We start from the raw sequence: 23701 nt of genomic DNA, 5'->3' as shown, positions 1-23701 counted from the left end.
AACTAAAATTACAGTAAAATTTTGCCAAATAACAGTGGTGGTGATCAGTTAAAAGTGGATTAACTATAACATTTGACAATTTAAAACAGGCTTTAAAGGCAATAATATCCAATAGCGCCGGTGTAAATGTCGAGAATTAAATGATTATAATAATAAGGAAACAAGAGATAAAAAAAATCTCAAAACTAAAATCAATGAAGGCTAAAAGTTCTAAGTGTAAATGTCTAAAAGTAAAAGTCTGACTAGAAGTCGATGAAGTCTAAAATCAAAAGTAGATAAAATTTCAAAATGTAAGGCCAAAAGTTGATTAGTATAAATTAAGGATGACATATTCTATTGTTGGTTCATGACTGGGGTCAGTTGATCTGGGGCTAAAATGTCCTAGAGGGTTTGTTTAATAATTTGAGTCACAATTTTCCTGCAGGTTAATATAGCAAAGAATTGGTGTTCCTCTTCGTAGTTATTCATGTGGGTTCCACGAAGTGACCGGAATCTTGGACAGTGCTTAATTAGATGTTTAATATTCTGACTCACTCCACTGTAATACAGCTTATACATTTTACTGTATAAGCTGTATTTATAATTTTTAGAACATTTCTTTCTACTTATTGAGAAAAAAAAAACTACTAATATATACAGTAGGGAACCGATTATCCGGAACGATCGGGACCATCGCTATTCCGGATAACTGATCTTTCCGGTTTTCTGAATCGCTACAAAATGCCGTTCTTTTGTTGCTAAACCCAACTTAAAAAAAATGTTTGGAAATAATCTTGAAAAGAAAAAATTAAACACGAATGATTATTTCCAAAATGACGGGAAGGTAAACATCTTTCAAAAAAGGAAGAAAAATCCTAAAATCTTAATAGGAAAAAAACATTTTTTCAAAAAAAAAAAAAAAAAAAAAAAAAAAAAAAAAAAAAAAAAAAAGGGGGGGGGAATTGATTGAATTTCGTTCCGGTTATTTGGTTTTCTGATTTCCGGATAACGGGTTCTGTGCTGTATATATAATTTTTATACAGTAACAGTGAAGGTTATTTGGTTTTCTGATTTCCGGATAACGGGTTCTGTGCTGTATATATAATTTTTATACAGTAACAGGCAATCAGAACGATTTGTTGGGATTAAAAAGTTCTACTGTAATTAAATTCATTACAAATTAGGCTATAATTATGAGTATGTTTGAAATTGTTTCAATAATTGAAATTATATGTGTAACTGGTAGTATTATCACATGCAACATCACAAAAATGCACACACCTAAATCATCCTCAGGCAGTTGTTTTTGGGATTCTTCATAGGAGTATGTTGAATTCCAATCTGAGTTATCTGTGTTAGAAGGTTCTAAAAGAATTAATGAAAATTAAATGGAATTTGCATTTTATTTTAATACATACTAATTACTTTTTCACATTAAGGTTTAATAAAAACTAAAAGCGACATAAATACTGGTGTTCTCTTTTGTGTGAATATTTTCAACATATAAGTCTTACTCAATAATTTAATGACTTAGAAAATCAAGTAAATTGGTAAATAGATTATAAAAATCAAATTTTTTTAAAATGAAAGCTAGTATAATTTATCACGATTTTAAAAATTTCAATCAGTTAACATTAAGTCCAGGCAACAGAACTTAAAAATAGACATTACTCTGAAAAACTGATGACAGTTTTTATTTTTTTATGGTGTATTAAACACGAATCCACATTTAAAAATTTTTTAGGAGAAAATCTCAAAAAATCTAATTTAACACAAAATATTTTTTCTGGTTTATGGCAGCATGTTGAAAAATTGGACAAAATTTGTTATGAATTCTGTGCAATATAACTGTAACTATAACATAAATGTAGGGAAATAAATCAAAGAATTACTAATATGGGAGAGCCCCAACCGTAAATTGAGGACATTTGAAGCTTTAACAGTCTGTTTTTAAATTTTTAGCAATTAAAATTTACTATATGAATCTAAACTTTTTGATGCAAAGGGTAAGTTTATACAGAACAAAAATAATAATCTTACTAATTAAAAAAAAAACTATAAACAAAAAAGGGTTTCATTTGGCAAGTTTAGAACAAAGTTTCGATTATGGAAATTTCACATTCAGATCTATTTTCTTAGGGTGAATGTTGATGATGTCAATGAATGAAGAATGATGTTACTCGAAAGTTTTATTATTATTTTTTTAAAGAATTTCATAACTCAGGCCTCTATGGTAAAAACATACGATACTAAATGAAAAATCTGAAGACATTGTCGTTAAGCAATGCAATTATAAATTAGTTAAATTCTGTATATAAGTTTATTTAGATAGCTGTTTATTGCCATCACTTGCCTTAATCATTAATTTCCTTATTTCCTGTAAAAAGAGGCATAACCAGAGAGACTGGGAGGGGTGTACTTGATATCGCACATTTCAACTGACCATTGATTCCACATATGATGGACAGGAATGATAAATGCTTTGCAAAATTAACAGTTCTTTGATTCCTTATTCTAGAAATACGTAAGAATTTTAGGTGTTTTTCTTATCTTTTTGCATTTGTATGCGAAAGGATTTAAGCTTGAATGTCCCTGAAAACTATATAATAGAGAGCAACCTATTGATATATATTGCTACTAATCAAGAATACATTTGATAGTATTATAATAATAGTACTTCAATTCATCGTTTCTGCATTTCTCTTTTTCCAGCATATATTCACCTGTTTTAAGCGTCCCTCTAGAAATGCTTTTGAAACTAGCAGATTCTTACATCTACCAATCAGAAATTCTACAAACGTTTAAAAATTTTTTTTTAGAAGAATAACAGTAACTCGCGATGTTAATGATGAAGAAAGACAAATAATAATTTGTTAGTTTTGGAAATGCACATCGAACAGCAAGTTTAATGTCTATGCACCAGTTGTTGAAAATGTTTAAACTCATGGTTCTGTAGGCTCAAGAAATGGCTGAAGAAGTACGAAGTGATACCAATGACGATGGCAAAACAAAGCCACAATCAAAGCCATTATTTGTAGCTGGCCTTAAAGCATTTGAAACAACAAGGAACTTTCTGTATTCAAATGAATTTACAGAAAAGGAACAGTCTGAAAAAAAAAAAAAAAACCACAAGAGTTTAAACCAAAATATCCAAATATTTAAAATAAATAAATTTGATTATTCATCTTTCTTTTGCATTGTGAATATGCTTTGACTACCATATATTTTTCCAAATAAAAGCCTATCTGTGTATAAGTCAAAGAGTACTTTTTTTATTTGCATATTCACCCAAAATTCATATATAAGCTGACGTAAAAAAATAAGGAATGTTATACTTGGAAATAAAAATGTATAAACCCTCTTCTAGTAACGAAAGATCAGTAACAGTTGGATGGGTAAAAGGAGCATGAATTTTCCGATGCTGTAATTAGATGTTTTAAAAAAAATGTAGCATCACAGCAACAATATAATTAGGAATCAGAAGTGAGGATAATGTATTGCATCTAGACATTCCAATAACTGAACGGAAATTTGCTGAAATTTATGGAGAATGTGATTCTGAAACGGAATTTATTGGATTTTTTGTCAATTAAGTATTATCATTCACCTAAACATTTGCAAGCTAGAAGATTAAAAAATAATTGTGTTCTTTTCAAATTGACTTATATGTGTTAAGTTTTCAAAGTTTACAACTTGGCATTCTGTTTTCAACTATTAGTTCATGCATATTTATTTAATTTTGTAATGTTTTGCAACATTTACTGAAATTTAAATTAAAATAAAACTATTATCATGCTAAATAAAATTCAACAATTAGTTGGACATATATACTTCAACTACGTTAAATATTAAGACATATTTCCTTTCTAATAAAAAAAAAAAAAAAAAAAAAAAAAAAAAAAAAAAAAAAAAAAANAAAAAAAAAAAAAAAAAAAAAAAAAAAAAAAAACCCACTGTTTAAACTACAAAAAATTAGTAACAACGAATAGTTAAAAATTTGCGTCTTTTGCCACCTTTCGAATTTCATATGTTGCAATAATACTAATATCAAAATATCAATATTTTAAATATCACACGGAAATGCATAACTCTATCTACCAGTTAAAACGACCGAAAAGTTACTTGATTTTAACATAAAATGGTCACAAATAAATTACATTAAAAAGTTAATAATTTAATTGCTGTATTCAGAACTTGCATGTCTAAATAAAAATATCGGAATTTTTAAATAACAATGAACAAAGTAGCAATAACAGCAAAAAAAAAAAACTTATTAAAATTTACACTAAAATCGGCACAAATAAAGTTTGTCAAAAAGTAATTTAAATGCATGTTTTAAAACCCATGTGCTGTAATGATATAGTATAAAAATATCAAACTTTTTAAAACTATGCGAAAATATGTCGGAAAAATGATCTAAAAATAAAAGGGATTTAAGATGAAATTGGCATCATTAAAGAACTTCAAAAAGTGATTTAATTGCACAGTTCAAATCTTGCACGCAGTAATAATATCATAATAAAAATATTGTGATATTCAAATTCATCTGGAAAAATGAAGCAACAACTGCCAAAATAAAATTTTTTTCAGATTAACAAAAAAACTTTATAGATGTAAGGTAAAATCCGTACAAATTAAGCATATATATATATTTAAAAAAAAAAAAAAAAAAAAAAAAAAAAAAAAAAAAAAAAAAAGAAATTATAACAAGAGATTTTCACTGAGTTAAGATTTATGCCTCAGGCTGCACATCAACAACAGCTGTGGACCGCAGATTATACACCACTATTTTAACCTATTATCTTTCAATATGCATGTTTTTATTTATTAAAAAAGCAGATAAGATAAAAATTTCGAATTCCGCTCAGAATATTGTTTGCAAAACTGCTTAAGATACTTGGATTAAATATATACCACGCAAAGATAGTGATTTAAACATTAAGTGAAACAGGCCTTGCATTAAGAAATGAAAGTAATAAAAGATTCACTAATACTAAGTAGCAATAACTTTTCCTTCAACATACCTTCACTGTGCAGATGGCTATTATAAGAATTGCATTCTGTTGAAGCAGGTAGGTAGTTCATATGACTAAAAAGAGACTCATTTTCTATATTGTTGCTAAAGAGATGATTAGGAGATTGGCTCTTGGTTTCAATCATAGATGGGGCAGCATATGTTTCATTGGGAGAACTATCTTCCTGCAGGTTTGGAGAACTTCCACCCATATTGCCGAAAGAAAGTGGATTGCTATTGCTAGGAGGAGGTGAGGGAGACGAGGAGGATAAGAAGTTGCTGGATAAGCTCCCAAAAGGTGTGAAGAGAGAGGAACTTGAAGAAGATATGGGCGAAGGTGGCAATACTGGACTTTCGCTGCGAGCTATTTTGATGCTTGCAGAGACTGGTTTTGATTGGTCTGTTATATGAACAAAAGTGGTTTGTGCATTTTTATGGTTCATATCTGAAACATCTGAGGTTCTTTCACACGGAGAACTCCCCCTTTCCAGTCGCTTCACAGGGGAATGACCAGAAGATTGTGCAGAAGTTGACTCTTTGTGTTTATTCTTTTGACTTTTCCTTTGTGCTGAACTTTCATCTTTAGTAGAAGTTTTTGACACACTTTGGACAGATTCTGAAGATTTACTTTTGCCTTTTTTGCTGCATAAGAAATAAAAACATTAGTTGAGATTAGTAAATAAATAAAAAAAAAATTACATTGAAAACATAAGTAATAAAAATAAAATAAAATCTCAATTGATTACTTAGTATCATTGTTTTTATAAATTTTGAAGCAAATACCCTTACCTTTGAATTAAAAGTACAGTTTATATATAAATTTGATAACAGTGTTATAATTGAATTGGAATAAATACAAGTTAAATATTTAATAAAACGCTAGTACAATTAAAAAAAAAAAAACATGTTAAAACTATATCGTAGTGCTGTGCGATCTCTGTCATACGAATCTTGATCCACTCTTGTTGCCCTTGTTCCAAAAACATGCATTTGTTTTAATGCAAAGTGGATATGAAACTAACATGATGTATAAGTGATATTTAATTTCATAGCCCTCTGTACAGCAGTGTTGTCACTAATAAAGTTTCATGTATAGTTAGAATATAACACCTAGTAACATTATTAAGGTACTTAATACTGCTTTTAATAATAATAACAGCTATAGAATTACTAGCAATATAGAATTTGTAAACAAAATATTAAAAAAAAAAGTTTTTAAATAAGCAATCAATAACTATTAACAGCTTTGTCATTTTAATAGCACAGAAATATTGACAAACCTTTTTTGTCCTTCTGACGTGTGTTTATTTTTAAAACGGTTGCTTTTGCCTTCTGTTTTTTGACTTTGTGATGAATCTTTTGTTCTTGTTCGAGATTCTTTAACATTCTGTACTGTACATGGCCAAGATTCTTTAGCAGAACTTGTGGAAATTTGTGGTGTTGGAGATACTGTTTGCTTTCTAAACATATAATAAAACAAAATTAATATTTTTGCTTTTGATTAAAAATATGTTCAAATGGTATCTTTTTGAATAATAATAGATAATTTTAACTAAGTCAAACACAAAAGTATTTAGGAATATTTAAATTAATAATAAATTTACTAACACACACAATTACAGAAATGCACAAATTAGTAATGAAACTGAATAATAAATACTACATCATATACTTGTATCTTGTACAAAGATCATTTGTTATTAATATAATTTGATAAGATATTAATAGCAATAATATTCAGCACAATTACAATCCCTTTGTATATATTAACAAAATGTAAGCAATAAACAAAAGTAACAAATTTAGAATTGATTTAACTTTAAAAAAAAATGTTTATCTAGACCAGGGGTGTCAAACTCAACAGCAAACTTGGGTCAAATGTACAATGCTTCACTTTAGGTGGGCCTCAAAAAAAAGTTTAAAAAAAGTCAGTGTTTACAGAAACAAATATTTTTATTTTGAATAGTACATTGTAATAAGCATATATAAAGTAAAATTATTGTTCGGTATTTGACATCTCTTCTCTGCTACTATCTTTCCTATTTCGGGAGAAATTTTATTGGCCGAGACTACTTTCAAAATTGACCCAACGAGAGCTATTAATATGGTTTCGGACAGATTTATTTTCATTCATAACAGAAAATAATTGCTCGCACTGATAAGTACTTCCAAACATGGAAATAATTTCTTATGCCAATTTTCGAGTATTTTTAAACCTTGCCGGTAAATATTTGTAAAATTCAGGCACACCCACTTCAATAAATTTTGTCTTCAAATTTGAGTCGCACTGAATCTCAATGACTTCCATTTGCATATTACTCGGTTCTGAGTCTATATTTATTGAGAAAATCGAAGAAAACAAACAAAATTTGTCTTCCAAAGAATTAAAATCTTTAAACCTTGTTTCAAATTCTGTTCTAAGACTTGAAATTCTTTCTGCTTATTTTTGATAAGATGCAGTATCTCTGGAATGGCAGGTGCCGTAAGCCAGTTAGAATTTTACATTTTGGCCAATACAATTTAAAATGATCCGTATAGTTCATAAATAAAGTATATTATAATTTTATATGCTAGTTTCCTTTCTAATTCACATTTCTATTTTATTTTTACTTTGCGTTGGTTATATTGAGACTGGGCTGCAAAAATGTTCATCTCGGGCCACATGCGGCCCGCGAGTTTGACACCCCTGATCTAGACTGATAAACAATATAAATGTTTACCTATTATTGGAACCTAGTATTTGATCTTGTAATTTCTTTTCGTATTCTTGATGTTTACTGTAAATAAATTTTTTATAATTTAAATATTGTTAGTCAAATTAAAGAAAAAATCAATGAAAGAAAAAAAAACTAATGTATAATTGCCGAACATAATTCATATAGGAATAATGCTCATTATAAAAAATATAAAATTCATTATAATAAGAATATAATATTCACTTTGCGTATGAGCTGAAAAGTATGCTTTTTATTCGGAAATTCAGCAAAAAATTCAGAACTCTAATATGAGTCAACAGAAAAAATAAGGCAAGTTATGCTTGGAAACCAAGCCTCTTAAGTAGTAACGGTTGCATAATGGGTAAAAGATGCATAGACCTGCCGAATTTGTAATTAAAAGATAAAAATATAATAGTATTCCTTCCAAATTGTCATTTATATGTGTTTCTTTTTCAATTATTATATTTAGGCATCCAGTTTTCAACTATTATTTCATACATATTTTATGTTAGCAGGGTTCCCACTCAATTTTTAAAAAAAAATTCAAGGACCTGTTTGATATTACAGTTATATGCTAAAGTACATGTCAACCAGATTTTGCAATTACAGAGAAGCAGAAATTGTATATTTTTAAAGCACAATGGTTGATAGTTACATTGCTGATTCAAATCACTTTCATCATTCAAATTGACAAAAAAAAAAAAAAAAAACTTCAATTGACAAAAGATACTAGTCAACATTTAAAAACTAGCATCAGTGAAACTTTTCATGAAAAATTTAACTAAAATGAAGCGAATTAGAATTAATGAAACTGAGTGAATGAATAATACATGTTACATTAAACAAGCATAGTAAATAATTGATAAAGTTTGTGTAATTGCACGGTTAATAAAATATAAATACTTTTCTTTAATACGTTAGATCAAATTTTAGGTTACAGGAAATGTATATAATTAGATAATATATCAAAATATATCCATTTAACATATCTGTTTCAATTTTAATAACAAATTATCTATTTTGTTACTTTAGAATATCAGTAATATATATTTTGAACATAATAAAATCTATAGTAGAACAATATTTACAGATAACTAAGACTTACCAAGTTTTATTTTCTTGAAAATATATCCATAAAATTTGAAGCGTGATTTTTAAAATTTTGTGAATATGCGTAATTTTCACTAAGCGTAATTTTTAAATTGCATTTATATGAAACTAGATATACTATATGTAAATCAAAATTATGAGAAAGGTGAAGTAAGTCTCGAAGATTGTGTAAATCCCGTATCACAGTGATTTGTAAAATGAAATTGAATTGTGGTGGATGTTTCTTAAATCGAAACAATATGAATAGCAAATAATACAAAACACGCAAACTAACAAGATGCAAATCCCAATGTGTGATACATAAATCCCTTTAATGTGAATTCTGTTGCGTGATAAGCTAATAGTTTTCCTGTGAATAGTAGTTATGATGCAAATTGAAATTCGAAAGGTGCTTAATATAGAACAGCTATGAGTGATTATTTAATCATTTTGATGAGAATTGTGAGTGGTAATTCTTAAACCTCTCTTTTGTAGAACAAAATTTTATTTACTAGCAGTAAAAACTAAATGTAAAAATTTGATTATAAATGATAAAAAATTAATTATCTCTCGTACACAAGTTAAAAGAACAAATAGAATAACAATATTAACCTGTAGTAATAATGAAGTTAACACATTGAACATATTTCTAAATCGATGAAACACATTACATCAATCAAAAACTATGACTACAAAACCTAAAATTTGCTAGAAATTTCAGCTTTCAAAACATCAGAGAGATGAACAATAGTCTGGTGTGAAAAATCTAGGAGAGTTTTGCATTTTCTTTACCTCCTTTCACTTCAAGCATTAAAAATGAAACTATCAGAATTTCTATAATTTTCCTTTGAATTTACTTATTATTTTTTTTACTGCTTTTTTGTAAGAAAGATTAGTATTATTTTATTTTCTAAAAAATCAAGTATTTTTCAAGAACCCTATGGCAGAATTCAAGGAATTTTCAGGGCCCTGATTTTTTCCAACAGAATTTAAGTACCGTGGGAACCCTGGTTAGTAGGTTTGCTTTCCGATATTTACTTGTTATCACTAATGATCAACAAAAGAAGTATTTCTAATGGCGACGTCCTTCTGGAATTTTTCAAAGTTAGTGGTTCCGACTGCAATCCAAACCCCCCAACTTCAGCATAGGAAAAGTTTTTAAAAATTCAGAAGGTATTTTCAGAAATATAAGGTAAATAAAATTTAGCATACCCCTGTTGCATATCTTCTTTTGTAAAACTAGCAGCTTCATCACCAAGTTCATGTAAATACATGCAATCCTAAAATTTACATTAAAGTTACACATTAAAAATTTTCTCTTATAATTATTTACAAATAATTCGAAAGAATTAAATGAAAAAAATAATGTGGAAACTTACTGTTTTCGGACATTGTTGATTTTTCAAAAAATGACTACAATATTTAGTGGTCCCCAGAGAGGCTTTTAACGTTCTTCCATCAACCTGAATATTATTTACAGACTTAATAGCTCTCAGAGCATCTTCTGGCCTACAATATGTTACATAAGCACTAGCACTTGGGCCCTGAAATATAATATATATGTAGCACACACATATTGAATACATAGCTGAAACTTATATGACTAACAAATTTTAAGCTTTACAATTTAATTTTTGAATAAATTTACATAAATTTAAAAGGAAGATTAAAACTTATCTGATTAAATATGGAAAAAAAAATGGAAATAAAATCGTTTTAATGGGATTTTGTTAGATTAAATTGTTAATTTCATAAACTTAATTCTGGGTTTTTATGAAATTATTTTCTTGTTTCTTTTATTATTTTCTTTTCTGCACTAATGAAGCAAAAGATTTCACTGTCACAAACTTTAAGGCATCCTAACAAATATACTAAAAATGGGTGCGTTAAGTATTTTTTCGATAAATGACATTTTTAAAACTTATGGGAATAACTTTTAAATAATATAGCATATAAATCATTAGCATTTAAAAAAAAATTGGAGCAAATGAAAATTATACCAAAAAGCAATTCAAATTTTTAAAATCTCTTGACTAATAGTGAGAGTGATTTCTTTTTATATCATTATTTCATAAATTAAACTTTTAAAGTTAAAAAAAAAATATATATTTTTAATACAAAAATATTGTGACCTAACTTTCACAATTGATCGTCTCAGGCCCACAACACATTCACATTGCTTGCTGTTTCCAAAAACATCAAAATGAATATCTTAAGGTTCTCCATTAGGTTTAGGTTGCAAGCCAGTTCATTATTTGGATTGGATTTCTAAAATTTCTAAAATTGGTGCACTACATGGAATTCTTATTACAATAGAAAATTTTATCTTTTCTTTAATTGCACAAAATTCATTACAAAAAGGACATATTTTAATTATTAATGTATACTTTATATTTTATGATTTACTTTAATGATTTAAATTAAAAAAAATAAGTGAATGCTAATTTAAAAAAGTGAACATAATCCTGATTTAGATTATGAGTTATAATAGTTCACATAATTTACAATAGATCATGAATTTTCAAGATTAAAATTTTTAAATACAAAACATATATTACAAAAGTAATTGTGTATGTATTGATGCTGAATTTAGACAATTTTGAAATACCATATATCCTAATTTTTAAGTTTTTGTAGTATAGGTTACCTCCTGAAATAAAAACTAACTATGAAAATTCCTAAAATTATACAACATATCCTTGATATGATACATTCGACTTCAAATAACGATGCAATGATACTCCCTCTCAAAGATGCATTAATTAACGCAGCGTTCATGCTAAAACTATATCAAGTATTGCCTTTATTAGATAACAAAATTTTAATTGGTTAAGGTTTAACATGTTTATCTATATAAATTATAGAGAGCAATTTTTTGTGCAAAAATTGGAAAAAATTAGTAAAGTAGTTTCCTTAGTAAAATAGACAGTTATCATGCATCTAGTTTATATAGAGGGCTTAATTTCAGAAAACACTGCTAATATAGTAAAGAAGAAATTTAAAACTATTTAAACAAAGTGCAGTATTCACAAATTAATATTCCAATTTTAAACTTATCTAAAAATTTTTAACAAAGCTGTAGCAGAATTTTTACAAGAAAATAGAACCAAAACTAATTTACTTTGATTCTCATTGACTACTTAATGATATCATGAATTATGAAATTTGTTATTTTACAGGTGTGATGATGGCATTTTCAGGTTTTGACAAAAAATTACATTATTCTCCGACCCAGTCAGAACTAAATCTGATGCAAAAACAGAAAAGGGAAATATTCATGATTTTAATTTTATTCTGTAACTTGCACAAGTCTTTATGCACTCGCATCAAATTTAAAAAAAAAATAAAAGACTTGATATTTATATTAAATTTAATAATTTTAAAATTAATTTTTGCATTCAATGAATAAAGTGATTTTTTTCTGTCAGTATAAAAAGTTAAAATACTTCAAGCTCCTTCATTAAAAAAGTTTATTTTTCAACTTTTTAATGTTTGTGTTGTTATTAATGAATTTGCATTCATTAAGAGGAAATTTTCTGAAACTTTAGTTAAGGAAAGAGATGTAACTATACATTTAAGAATTCTATACATTACATTACAAAATCTATACATTAAGAATTCTATAAACTAGACATTAATCTTTAATTTCATCTTAACAAACATTGTGAAATATGACTTTAACAACATTGATAAAGAAATATCACTAAAACATTTTCCACGTAGTTAAAAATGTGATTTTCTGTATATCAAAGCTCAAAACATGCATTAATTAATTAGAAATAAATAAAAAATCAAACATAAAGAAAGGAAATGACGTACAGTTACCTGGGAACCAGCATACGTTGTACTTTGATTCACAACCACTTTGTGAATCTTGCCAAATTTTCCAAAATAATCGAATTTTTTTAAGACTTCTGGATCAGCTAATCTGGCTGGTAAGCCAACAACAAAAACTAGATTTTTTTGTACAACTCTATAAAAAGAAAAATTTAAATTTTTATTAAAAATAAAATACCAGAAATTCATAAATTTTATAACAAAAGTATAAATTTAATAGATAAAGCTTGAAGGGGGGGGGGAGTATAATTTTTAAAGTTTATGTAGATGAGAAGTTCAATATAATTTTCTAAAAATAAGGGGAAATGTTGCTTTGGAATGTAAGTAGTTTAGGTTGGTTCTTTAGTATTTTTTTTGTATATGAACATCCATATGTTTTAATGATTTTATTTTAATTCCTCAACTTTAAATAGCAGTATTTATATTCAGTATTGTAGCATAAGATGACAAAAAAAGCAATAAATAATTTGATGGAAAAATATTTTGTAAATATTTTAAATTCAAAGATTCAATAGAAAAATACTATTTTGGCCAGATCTTAAGGAAAAATGCGAGTAACTTGAAATAAGGTATATATAGGGTTTTGTGATACAGTGACTTACATTTATTAAAATCACCTTTATCCAGCTATTTTTTAAAAATTTTTTTTTAAAGGCACATTTTAGAAACAGGCAAAAAAATTTCAGCATTTAATTTCATTAATATGACATTAAATTAGAAAAAAATTAGAATATGTACACACAATTTTATCTATTTTAAAAAGCATTTTTCTGCTAAATAAAATAAAACATTTATTCATATAAACATATGTTTGATAAAACATCCTATGAAAGTCAAAATTTTACTTTCTCTTTTCTAAAATTATTATTTTATTGCGAAATAAAATGACTGGCAAAGATATCCTTAAATCTTATGATTTATTTAATTTAATAACAAAGTAAATAAATAATTTCACTTATAACTTCTATATGTGTGGATTTCTGAATATTTCTCTCTCATTTATTTTATTATTTTTTTTCTGACCTTTCCTTTTTCATTATGTATACCATTCATCATACATGTATTTATATCTAGTTATTTCATGACGAATCAGTTTTTCTTTTTTGCCTTTCTTAAACTATAAAGTGGTCACAAAAAAATGGCATTGTAGCATAAAAATGTATTAATAGAAAAAACATTCAGAATTTTATCTGAAGCTTTTCTGAGAACATATACATACTACACTTTTTTTAAACCAGTGCAAGAGGCTCTTGCAAAATATTTTTTACAATGGTAGTAAGCTAAAGCAGAAGTTTTTAAAACATTTTACTTTATTGAGCTTTTAGCAGAACTTAATCATGTATTGCACAAAATTGTTCGAATCCTAATTCCTTAAAATCATTTTTGTTCCACAAGAAAAATTAATTTATGAAACTACAGATATTCTATAGTTGTTGAAGGGCATGAAGTAGGTTGAAGGAGGGTCAAGCACATATTAACATGCAATGATTCTGTTTTTGCAAAACTGATTTTAAAAAGTTGGAGATTGAGAGTCTAAAAATTATTTTATTTGAGGCACATAAATCTTTCTGCTAATATTCTAATTTTCTGTTTCACATTTTTCAGACTCAAATATTTTTTCTTTCTTTTTTCAAAAGTTCTAAAGTGATATTTTTTTCGCATGAAGAGTAAATATATTTATAAAATAACAAAGAAAAAAAAATATTTACCTAACATTAGCTAAATGCTTCCTGCTTTCAGACATTTTTTGTTTTTTCAGTTGGTCTTTCTGTCGTTTTTCATTTTTTATTTTTTGCCACCTACAATATATAAAGGTAATTAAATTTTCTGGAATGAATAAAATTAAATTACAATAATACATACAAGTAAAAGAAATTGGATTGATAAATAAGTTTAGTTGAATTATCTTCAATATTCTAAAATTAACACAGTTAAGCACAATTTATACTTATAAATCAAATAAATTATTAATAAAGAAAGAACAAAATCCTTTTTATTATTTTTAACACTTTGAAAGAAACCATACTCAACAATGGGTTTAAGGTGAGGTCGTATGATTAACAACATTAGTTTACATACATAAAAAAATAGAATGTTTACTGACTTGCTATAATGTTAGACGCTTCTATGTGAAAAAAAGGAAAAGTTTTAGTAAAAAAAGTATTTTTCTCAATATAATTTTAATTTAAATTTATTTAATTATTATTATACAGCTAGACGGTTAGAAATTGAATATTTTTAGATCAAATAATTTATCTTTTCCTTATAAAATATATTTAATTAAGATAAAACAAAGCATTTAATATTTCTGCACTTTTATTGAAAAATAAAGCATGATGACAGGCTTTTAACCCTCTGACTGCTCATCCCGCGATTTCCATGGGCATGTGTTTTTCTTTCTTTATTGATGAGCGCATCCCGTTTATTCCCCGTTTCAGCGGTATTAGATGTTTAATTTACGTTTTGACCAACAGATGTCGTTAGTTGTCCACTAAATTGCCTTATTTGAAAGCGCGTAGTGTAAAGCGATTTTGTAAGGGCCGAAAGCGCATAGTGTAAAGCAAATTTTTAAAGCGTCTTCGGTCCAAAAATGGAGCAATCAGAGGGTTAAAACCTATTAAACAAAAGCACACTTTAGTTGAAAAAAAAAATCTAAATATTGGAGCTAAGTATTTATAGGAATGTTTCATGCATTTAGAAATAAAGTTTTCACTGTCAAACAGAAATATTTTGGTCAGAAAAAATATTTTGCTATACTAGCACAACAGAGCAATATATAACTGCAATGAAAAATTATTTCTTTTCCACTATATTCAGTGTTTTTACTACAGCGAGAGAATCTAGCATATTTTCTTCTTTTCTCGCATTAAAAAATTATTACTGCGAGAAATTCGCGCATTCTATAAATCAATTTCAAAATTCGTGAATTTCTCGCATTTTGGAAAAAGCTTAGAATTACGCCATTTAGAATAAAATCCATTTCACTTTTCTTCCTGGATCTTTTATTATTTTCAACATCTGCCCTGTTATCTAGCTTCCCTATTTGCCAGTATTGTTCAGAACCTTTTCGAACAACAGAACACAACCACAGAACCCCTTTCAGAACACATTTCTCTGCAACCACGTGTTTACAGTAGGTTTGGTTTCTTCATGTAAGACGTTCAAATTTTTTATGTGCTAATGTAAGACGAACAAATACCTTGTAAAGGCAAAATCTTCTATGATGATGCACCAAAAATATTAATTCAGAGCTTTAAAAAATAGAAGACGTTCAAAATGTATTATAATTGAAGAAATGATTTTTTTTAAAGAGTTTTTGTGTTTCTTTAGTTTTTAGAAAGGGTGAGAAATTCTCACCCATTTTTTTTCTATGATGAAAACACTGATATTACAGTATTAAATGCTACTTACTCTTCTACTGTGAGTGGTTTAAAGTCTGCAGGATCTTCAGGATATTGCTGAAATGAAAAAAGAGAGGACCCCTGTCATTATTTTTTCATTTTTAATAAGTTCAAATTTACAAATATAATAACAGGACTTATTTGTACCTGTTACTCTTTACGTAAAATTAGAAACAAAATTATTTAAATGCAGTAAACTAAATTATACACTTCAACTATTTTCAACTATTTTTGGCTCATGTTTACTGGTATTACTTACGTCACATGCTAAAAATGTTAACAGATATTGCAAGGCTACCTAATTTTAAATTCGCTTATAAAATAAGAGTCATTTTATAATACTACTAAATATACATTTCAAAAATAAAAAGAAACTGCAGATATTTACCACAGACTACAGTTTTATTACTGCTTTACACTAATTCAATAAAAATCAAGCTATATACGTACACAAAATTATCATTTAGTAATGCTAAACATGGCAATAGCCCTTTACCTTAGAAAAACATCAGTGTAAGGAATACGGGGCAATGGCCCCTAATTTCTAAAAATTATTTATTAGAAAGGGACAATACAACTTAAAGTATAGACTTTTATTAAGCAAAAAACTTTTGAGTCAACAAAATTTGAAATCAACTAAGATTGGGACAAAATAGTGATAACCATACTCTTACCAAAGGTGAAATTTTTAAATCAAACTGTGCTTTTGCATTTTTTACAGATAGGTATGTATGTATTAAGAGTTTCTACTAGAAAACAGCACAAAATGCAGAAATATCTAATTGCCAACATGAAAACCACTGTAACTTCACCACAATTCCTTAACAATTTGAAAAAGGTTTATCATTAAATTGCCCCAAGCTCTTTAATGGATAACTGCTAACCACGTTTTAAACGATTATGATAAAACATTTAGGAAAGAGTTTAAACTCTACAATATCAAATTAAAAATTTGATAAAAAATGTTTAAAATTTTCTTTGGCAATATGATTGCTTAATTGAATAGTTATTAAATGACATAATTTACCTTTCTACATGCGGGGCACAATCCATTTTCATCTGTTCGAATACGGTGCCAACAAAATCTGCAGATCTGTAAGGGAAAGAAAAAAAAAACTTATATTTCTAGATACAAACAATAAAAATTATTCCCTAGCATTCAATTATGGTTACAAAAGGCAAGAATTATTTAAAATAACTGGTTTACTAATAAAATGTTACAAGACATAAGAACAGAATATAATAATTAGCTAACCTGATAACCACATGTGCAAGGGAAGAAGTTGAAATCATCCATCTCAAAAGGTTCCATGCATAACGGGCACTAAAACAGTTTTAATCAAGAATAAATTATAATTACTAAAAACTTTAAAACAATTTAAACTATGATAGTAAAATATTTCTCCTAAAAATATAACAGAGGTTTGATTAAAAAACATAGTAATTCAATGTGCTAAATTAGAGACTTTTTAAGACATTTCACAAAAGTTGTTTAAGTAAAAAACTTTAGATGAAACTTTTTATAAAATTAAGAACAGAGCTTTTTGAGTAGAAATATAAAAGTAATTAATCAGTAAAATGTAAGAAACATTACCTCGAGGTTTTGATCATCGTGGACTGACATTGTAAAAAAAGACTTGGAAGTATGACTAATCTGAAAAAAAAAAAATTAAATATGCTTTTATTATTTGACTATCACAAGAATTTGAAAAATATTATAATGCTAGAAGTTAAACATTACTTTCATCAGTTAAACAATAAAAAAATATTCACTTGGTATTCAAAATATTCATATAATATTAAAATAACTTTGTTTTAAAAAAGGAACTAACAGTTTATCATTTATTAATCTCCATTACACTCTTTGCAAATTAAATATTGCTTAAACATAAATGGTGAAACAATAAGTTGCCTGCAAATACAAGTATTTAATTAGAACTTTGTTTAAAAAACACATTTAGTCTTTTATGTCAAAGATATGATGTAAAAATAAATTATTTTCAATTAATACAAAATTACATAGTCCAGTCAAATTATTATGATCACCTGTCAACAGCCATAATCAACATTTTTCACAACATAGACTGTTGCAAGATGCATAGAAAGACAGCAATTGAGATTATGGAAGTGAGTCACAGAGGTGTAAAGCCTAACTGTGCAGTCAGTGTTTAAGGTCAGCTGCATTTAGTCAAGGATACATGATTTTTTATTTTTATATTATAACCATTGTTGAACAGCCGACCCAATTTTGGGTTTACAACTACTGATGTTCAAATCCGTACCCTTGCAATTTTGAACCAAATCCAGAAGATAAAGAAACTCCTGGATCAGCACCCACAGAGGTAAGATTTATTATGGGAACATGGAGGATTTTGAGACTCGATAGATTTAATGTGCATCAGCAACCATTCACTACACGGGGAGTCTTCGGCCAGCGGGGATCAAACCCACGACCTCTTGGACATCCCAGTGCCCTACCAACCAGACTAAGCCTTTTAAGGATACATGATTGAAGAAGTCAAGCAGTATAATGCGTCAAAAATGTAAAAAAATCATACAGAGAATGCAAAATTACGTTACCATGCACTTGAGGAGATGCACAGTACTCTAGTGCTAAAAAAATAGGCAAAATTATAAAGAAATTTTAAATGTATAATTTTCTTTTCCTCTTTTATTAGAGACTGAAGGAGAAAATTAGAATAATTCTGACTATCACCGTTGCTTTTCCTTGATACAAATGTTTAGTAACTTGTAATTAGAAACTTAGATTCTTCAAACATATTTTTTTTAAATCTTTGTTTTGTTTATTTATAGTATTAATAGATTGATATAGAGATAAAAAAATTACATTTTAAACAGGGACCTGTTTTTAGTAAAAAGGGACTAAGAAATTTAAAAGTCCTAGGTCCTAAGGACCTGTAGTTTTCAAAATTTAGCAAAATCTTTGGCTATGCCAATAACTTTAGACAGAACCATTTTGCAATGCACAGTATATACTTTATTAAGACAGAAAAAAATTTAGCAGTTTTTAATTATATAGCTTCAACTTCAATTGCTGCCTTCAATAATAGGTTTCTTTTTGGTAATTGACAAAAGTAGACAGTGGTCACATTGAGTTTTAAGATAGCTAATTATAAATTGAGCAGAAAAGATATTAATTTAAAATACAATATTCTGGCTTATTTTTATACTTTAATACATTAAAATTAGCAGAAAAGTAATCATTCAGATAAAATCAGAATGAGAAAGCTAGCTAAAATATCATTACAAGAAATAATAGAGAATGAAAAAATATTAATTATATGTGGTTGAAACGATAATTTAAGTAATGACGGAGGTTCCAAATAGTTGAATGCACATTAAGTTGCGAAATCTATCATAACAATAGAATGGCATTTCAAGTAACAAACAAGGTGAGATAAAAGAGTAAATAGAATTAAAATAAAATAAAAAATACATGTTGACAAGAAAGATAAATGAAGTCTACAGAATTTAAAGGGATGGTTTAATAACAATGGATCTATATCATTCATCTCTATAATGAACAATAACAATTTTGAAGTTTAATTTTTATTAGCTCACTACAGATTAAATTTTTTACCCATTTTTTGATGTAACCAAATCATTATGATAATTGTCTCACTAATGCTATAGATAATACATACTAGATTTTTTGAGCTATTTACTTTCAGCTTGTGATCTAATTAAGTAGAATAAATAAGAACAATCAAAAACTTAATTAACTTCAGTAAAATATAAATTAGAGACACTGCATTGCATGTTAAAAGCAAATGTTTTGCAAGCAAGATTTAATGTTGAAAATGATATTTTTCTTTGTATTCTTTAATCAATATTTTAAATTTACTCAAATAACAATTAAATAATACCATTAGTAATGCACAGGGTTGGACTTTTTGCCGGCAAAAAGGTTTTTTTGCCAGGACAGTGGCAATAACCTGGTAAAAACCGGCAAAAATCAAATGATCTAAATTGTTGATTAAATATTATTACAAAATACTTGAAACAAATTTAAATCAATCATAAGGAGTAATAATTTTTATAAGATTGAAAGTGCAGAGAAGTTATAGCCACAATTGATGATAGTGAATGGTGGCGGAGAGGGCAAAATTCTTGTGAAATTTCCAGACAATTTTGTTAATTAATGTCTCATTTACACTCATGTCCTTCCAGTAGTGCTGCCATTGAAAGAGTGTTTTCGAATTTTTCATTTGTACATTCTAAAATTCGGAATAGGTTGACTGTAAATAATGTTTCAAAACTAGTGCTCTGTTATGCTATGTTGAGACAACACAAATTGTATTGTGATGATGAATAAATTATTGAATTTGTGCATATTTAAAAAATTACATTGATACTTGTATATTTTAATTAACTACACATGTTGATAGATATTTTATGCTTTAAATTATATTTATATTGATTTAAAATAAGTTCATTTCACTGGAAAAAAAGAGAATAATCACTAATTTTCCGATCAATAATGTTTTAAACTACTAAAATGATATATTAATACATTATGGTTTAATTATTTAATAATTTGAATAATCATTTTGATATTTTTTTAAAATTATATATATTTATAGTATATATTTCAATTTTAGGAATAATTTTGCATCAAAAATGTGTTTTTGTCCTCTCATCTTGGAAAATATAGGTTTTTGCCACTTTGCTTCGCAAAAACCTGTTTTTGCCAGAACGGTTTTTACCACCTGCGGCAAAATCTTGCCAACCCTGGTAATGCAACATATGATTTAGATATGTCGTACTTTTTGAGCCCTTAAATTGCAAAGATAAATGAGAGGTTAATTTATATAAGGGTTATACTTATACAAAGGTTATACTACTGAACTTAATTAAAGATGTTTCCCCTTAAACATACTAAATGGCCCTTAGTATGAAAAATTTAACTGATCTGTATGAAAAATACCAAGGCATGAGAAGTAATATATATTAACTTGAAATAAACCCTTTAGTACATAAGGTGCAATTTTGAAGAGGTTTACATTATTTGAGAAATTTGAAATGTCTCAATTGCATTGGTCATTCATTTAGCTTGAACTAGCACTGTATTTTTTTAAAAATTTGTTTTTCAATAAGCAATCTTAAAGCATGACTTATACAACGAATACATACAAAACCAGGGGTCTGTCTAGGTTTTTCTGAAAGGTACCCATTTTGTGAAAATGTAGACATAATTTGTGAAAAATTAAAAATTATTTTAAAAAATCAACACAAAAATATGGTAAAAATATGGATTTATCATTTCTTAAGGGATGCAAAAATAAAATTTTAAGAAAAAGTATTTTGTGAAACTACCGTTTTTCCTAAAGTTGAATTTGTGAAGGTACCGCTAAACGGTAGTAAATTCGGCCTGGACAGACCCCTGAAAACCCTTCATCTTCAAGTTTAAAATAAGACATCAACTAACAGATCTACTTCAACACAGAAAATAGGAGTATTTAAAAGTTAGATTACTAAATATTTTAAATTCAGATAACATTTTGAATGACTTTGAGATTGAAATAGTTTCACTAATCAATTCAAATAACAGTTTATTAAATTAGAAACAAACGCATTAATTCAAATTAAAAAAAAATCTTATTTACTTACAGTAAATAAGGGCAAATATTTTAGATACAAAATAACATAAAATTAAATTAAAATAAATAAGGCATTAAAATTTATACCTTAGAATTTGCCAATCACTAATATAATGTAAAATCAGCGAAGGTTTTAACTCGATAATTTCAGAACTCGTACAAAAAGAAATATCTATATCTGAAAAGAAATCATTATAAGCATGTTGAAAAAATTTTTTTTTTAAGATATCAATGAAAAGATAAGGAATTTCTGAAATACATAACAGAAAACAAAATTTATTATTTATATTCTATTTGAAATAGGGTGAAATTTTTCCATATTTAATGCATAACATGTGGAATAAAACTGTTTCATTATTTTACTCAAAATAAACTACTAAGCAATATAAAATCACAATATAAAGTAAAAAATATCTTTCCTCACGATTATGATGACTCATTAAGTTTTTATCACCCATAGAATAATGATTTATACAGATGCATTGTAAACATTTATGCATCTTGAAATGCCAATAATTTTATTTGAAATTCAGTTCAAATTAATAAAGAAAATCATTGAATTCAGCTAGGACAATGACATTAAAAAGATCTGAATCACAATAGCTGTGACATTGATAACTAGCAAAGTTTTAAATTTAGTAGTATTTGCTTACGATAGGAATAAAATGAATTACACATAAATTAAAATAGTATTAATTAATTATTAAAATTATCAGATTTGAATAGGCAATCACTATACATTGAATTCAGTTAGGACATTGACATTAAAAAGATCTGAATCACTATAATAGCTGTGAAATTGATAATTAACATTCAAAGTTGCACAAACTTGTTTGAATCGTAAAATATTAGATTTATTACAGGTGTTTTATACGTAATTCATAAAATGAATTTAATGATTAACATAATATTTACAAGATCCCATCATACATTTAGAAAGAAATGATGTAGAATATTCCTTGAACAACTTAAATTATCAAATTAATAAAGAAAATTAATTGAAGTTATACATTAAGAAAATCTTAATTTAAGAAAAAAAGCCTTTGTTTGTTAAGTACTACGATATTGATGTCAATTGCTCGAAAATATTTCAACAAGAAAATAAATTTAATTTATACAACTTCCTAAGAAATTTTAATTCTTTCACTTAAATGAACGATTATTTAGTACAAAGTAAAAGGCTAAAAATAAGGTCATATTAGGATATGTTTACATGTCAATAAATCAAAGTTAGCATATGCCAAAGGTATAGGTAAGCCTTATTTATATCGTGATCAGTATTGGATAAGTAGTTTGGAATTGAATCTAATTGAGTTAAGATATAACGTTACAATTATGCTTTATTTAATGAATATAGACGAATTCTTATTCGGCCTGATTAAAAAAATTGTAAACGTCCTAACTTGGCAACCTTAGGATCTGATTCATTCATTAACCCATTTAGATCCTAGTTTATGAAAAATGAAAAAAAATTAGTTAATTAATAAATTATTGTTAACGACCTTTAATTTTTTTTATTATTTTGAGCTTATTTAATTAGATACTTAACCACATATATTTATCGTAGTTCCAGATACAACCTCACTTGTCAAGTCTATCAACTATAGTTATGGTTTCTTTGCGCAATGATCTGCGCAACTAACCCGGATGAATAAAATATTTTTACACTACGTCTACATGTACATCACTGATCATCAACATCATCATCTGATGAACAGGTCGAATTTCAATCAAAAACAAATATAATAAGTGATTTTATTATCAAATATAAGCAATTACTATGCTTAAGACAATTAAATTTGATAATGATTTTGTTTACAATAAATAAAAAGAAAATTCAATAAAAAATAGATTTAAATGTACCCCGTAGTTGCTTTAAATAAATCATGAAATTTTAATGCACGTGAATATAATATAGTACTCAAAATTTTTGAAATTAAATGTAATCTTTTTTTAGTTTGCTTACAGTATGATTACTCCTGATTTTTAGTTTTAAAAGAAAAGTCTAGGTGTCGCTGTAGTTTCGACATGTGTCCTGCTTAT

General features: G+C 27.0%; 1 protein-coding gene across 5 annotated transcripts in view; it reads right to left on the bottom strand.

Moving 5' to 3' along the window:
• LOC107445000 (CCR4-NOT transcription complex subunit 4) overlaps positions 1-23342 on the bottom strand; it is a 41238-nt gene extending 17896 nt beyond the window's left edge. For 3 of the 5 annotated variants that reach the window (XM_016059302.3, XM_016059304.3, XM_016059305.3), the window contains exons 1-14: positions 23208-23342; positions 21746-21836; positions 17632-17691; positions 17293-17361; positions 17065-17130; positions 16048-16094; positions 14346-14435; positions 12619-12772; positions 10179-10343; positions 10012-10079; positions 7714-7770; positions 6274-6453; positions 5004-5635; positions 1261-1344 (exon numbers count right to left, since the gene is read on the bottom strand). In XM_016059302.3, the coding sequence (XP_015914788.1) occupies positions 1261-1344; positions 5004-5635; positions 6274-6453; positions 7714-7770; positions 10012-10079; positions 10179-10343; positions 12619-12772; positions 14346-14435; positions 16048-16094; positions 17065-17130; positions 17293-17361; positions 17632-17661 (1642 nt within the window). In that variant the 5' untranslated portion in view covers positions 17662-17691; positions 21746-21836; positions 23208-23342. The other 2 variants (XM_016059303.3, XM_043050861.2) reach the window with 2 other exon arrangements.
• Between the last annotated feature and the right edge of the window lie 359 nt (positions 23343-23701).

The sequence above is a fragment of the Parasteatoda tepidariorum genome, chromosome 1 (genome assembly GCF_043381705.1).
Source record: "Parasteatoda tepidariorum isolate YZ-2023 chromosome 1, CAS_Ptep_4.0, whole genome shotgun sequence".
Lineage (NCBI taxonomy): Eukaryota > Metazoa > Arthropoda > Arachnida > Araneae > Theridiidae > Parasteatoda > Parasteatoda tepidariorum.
This window is presented reverse-complemented; position numbering and strand designations above follow the sequence as displayed.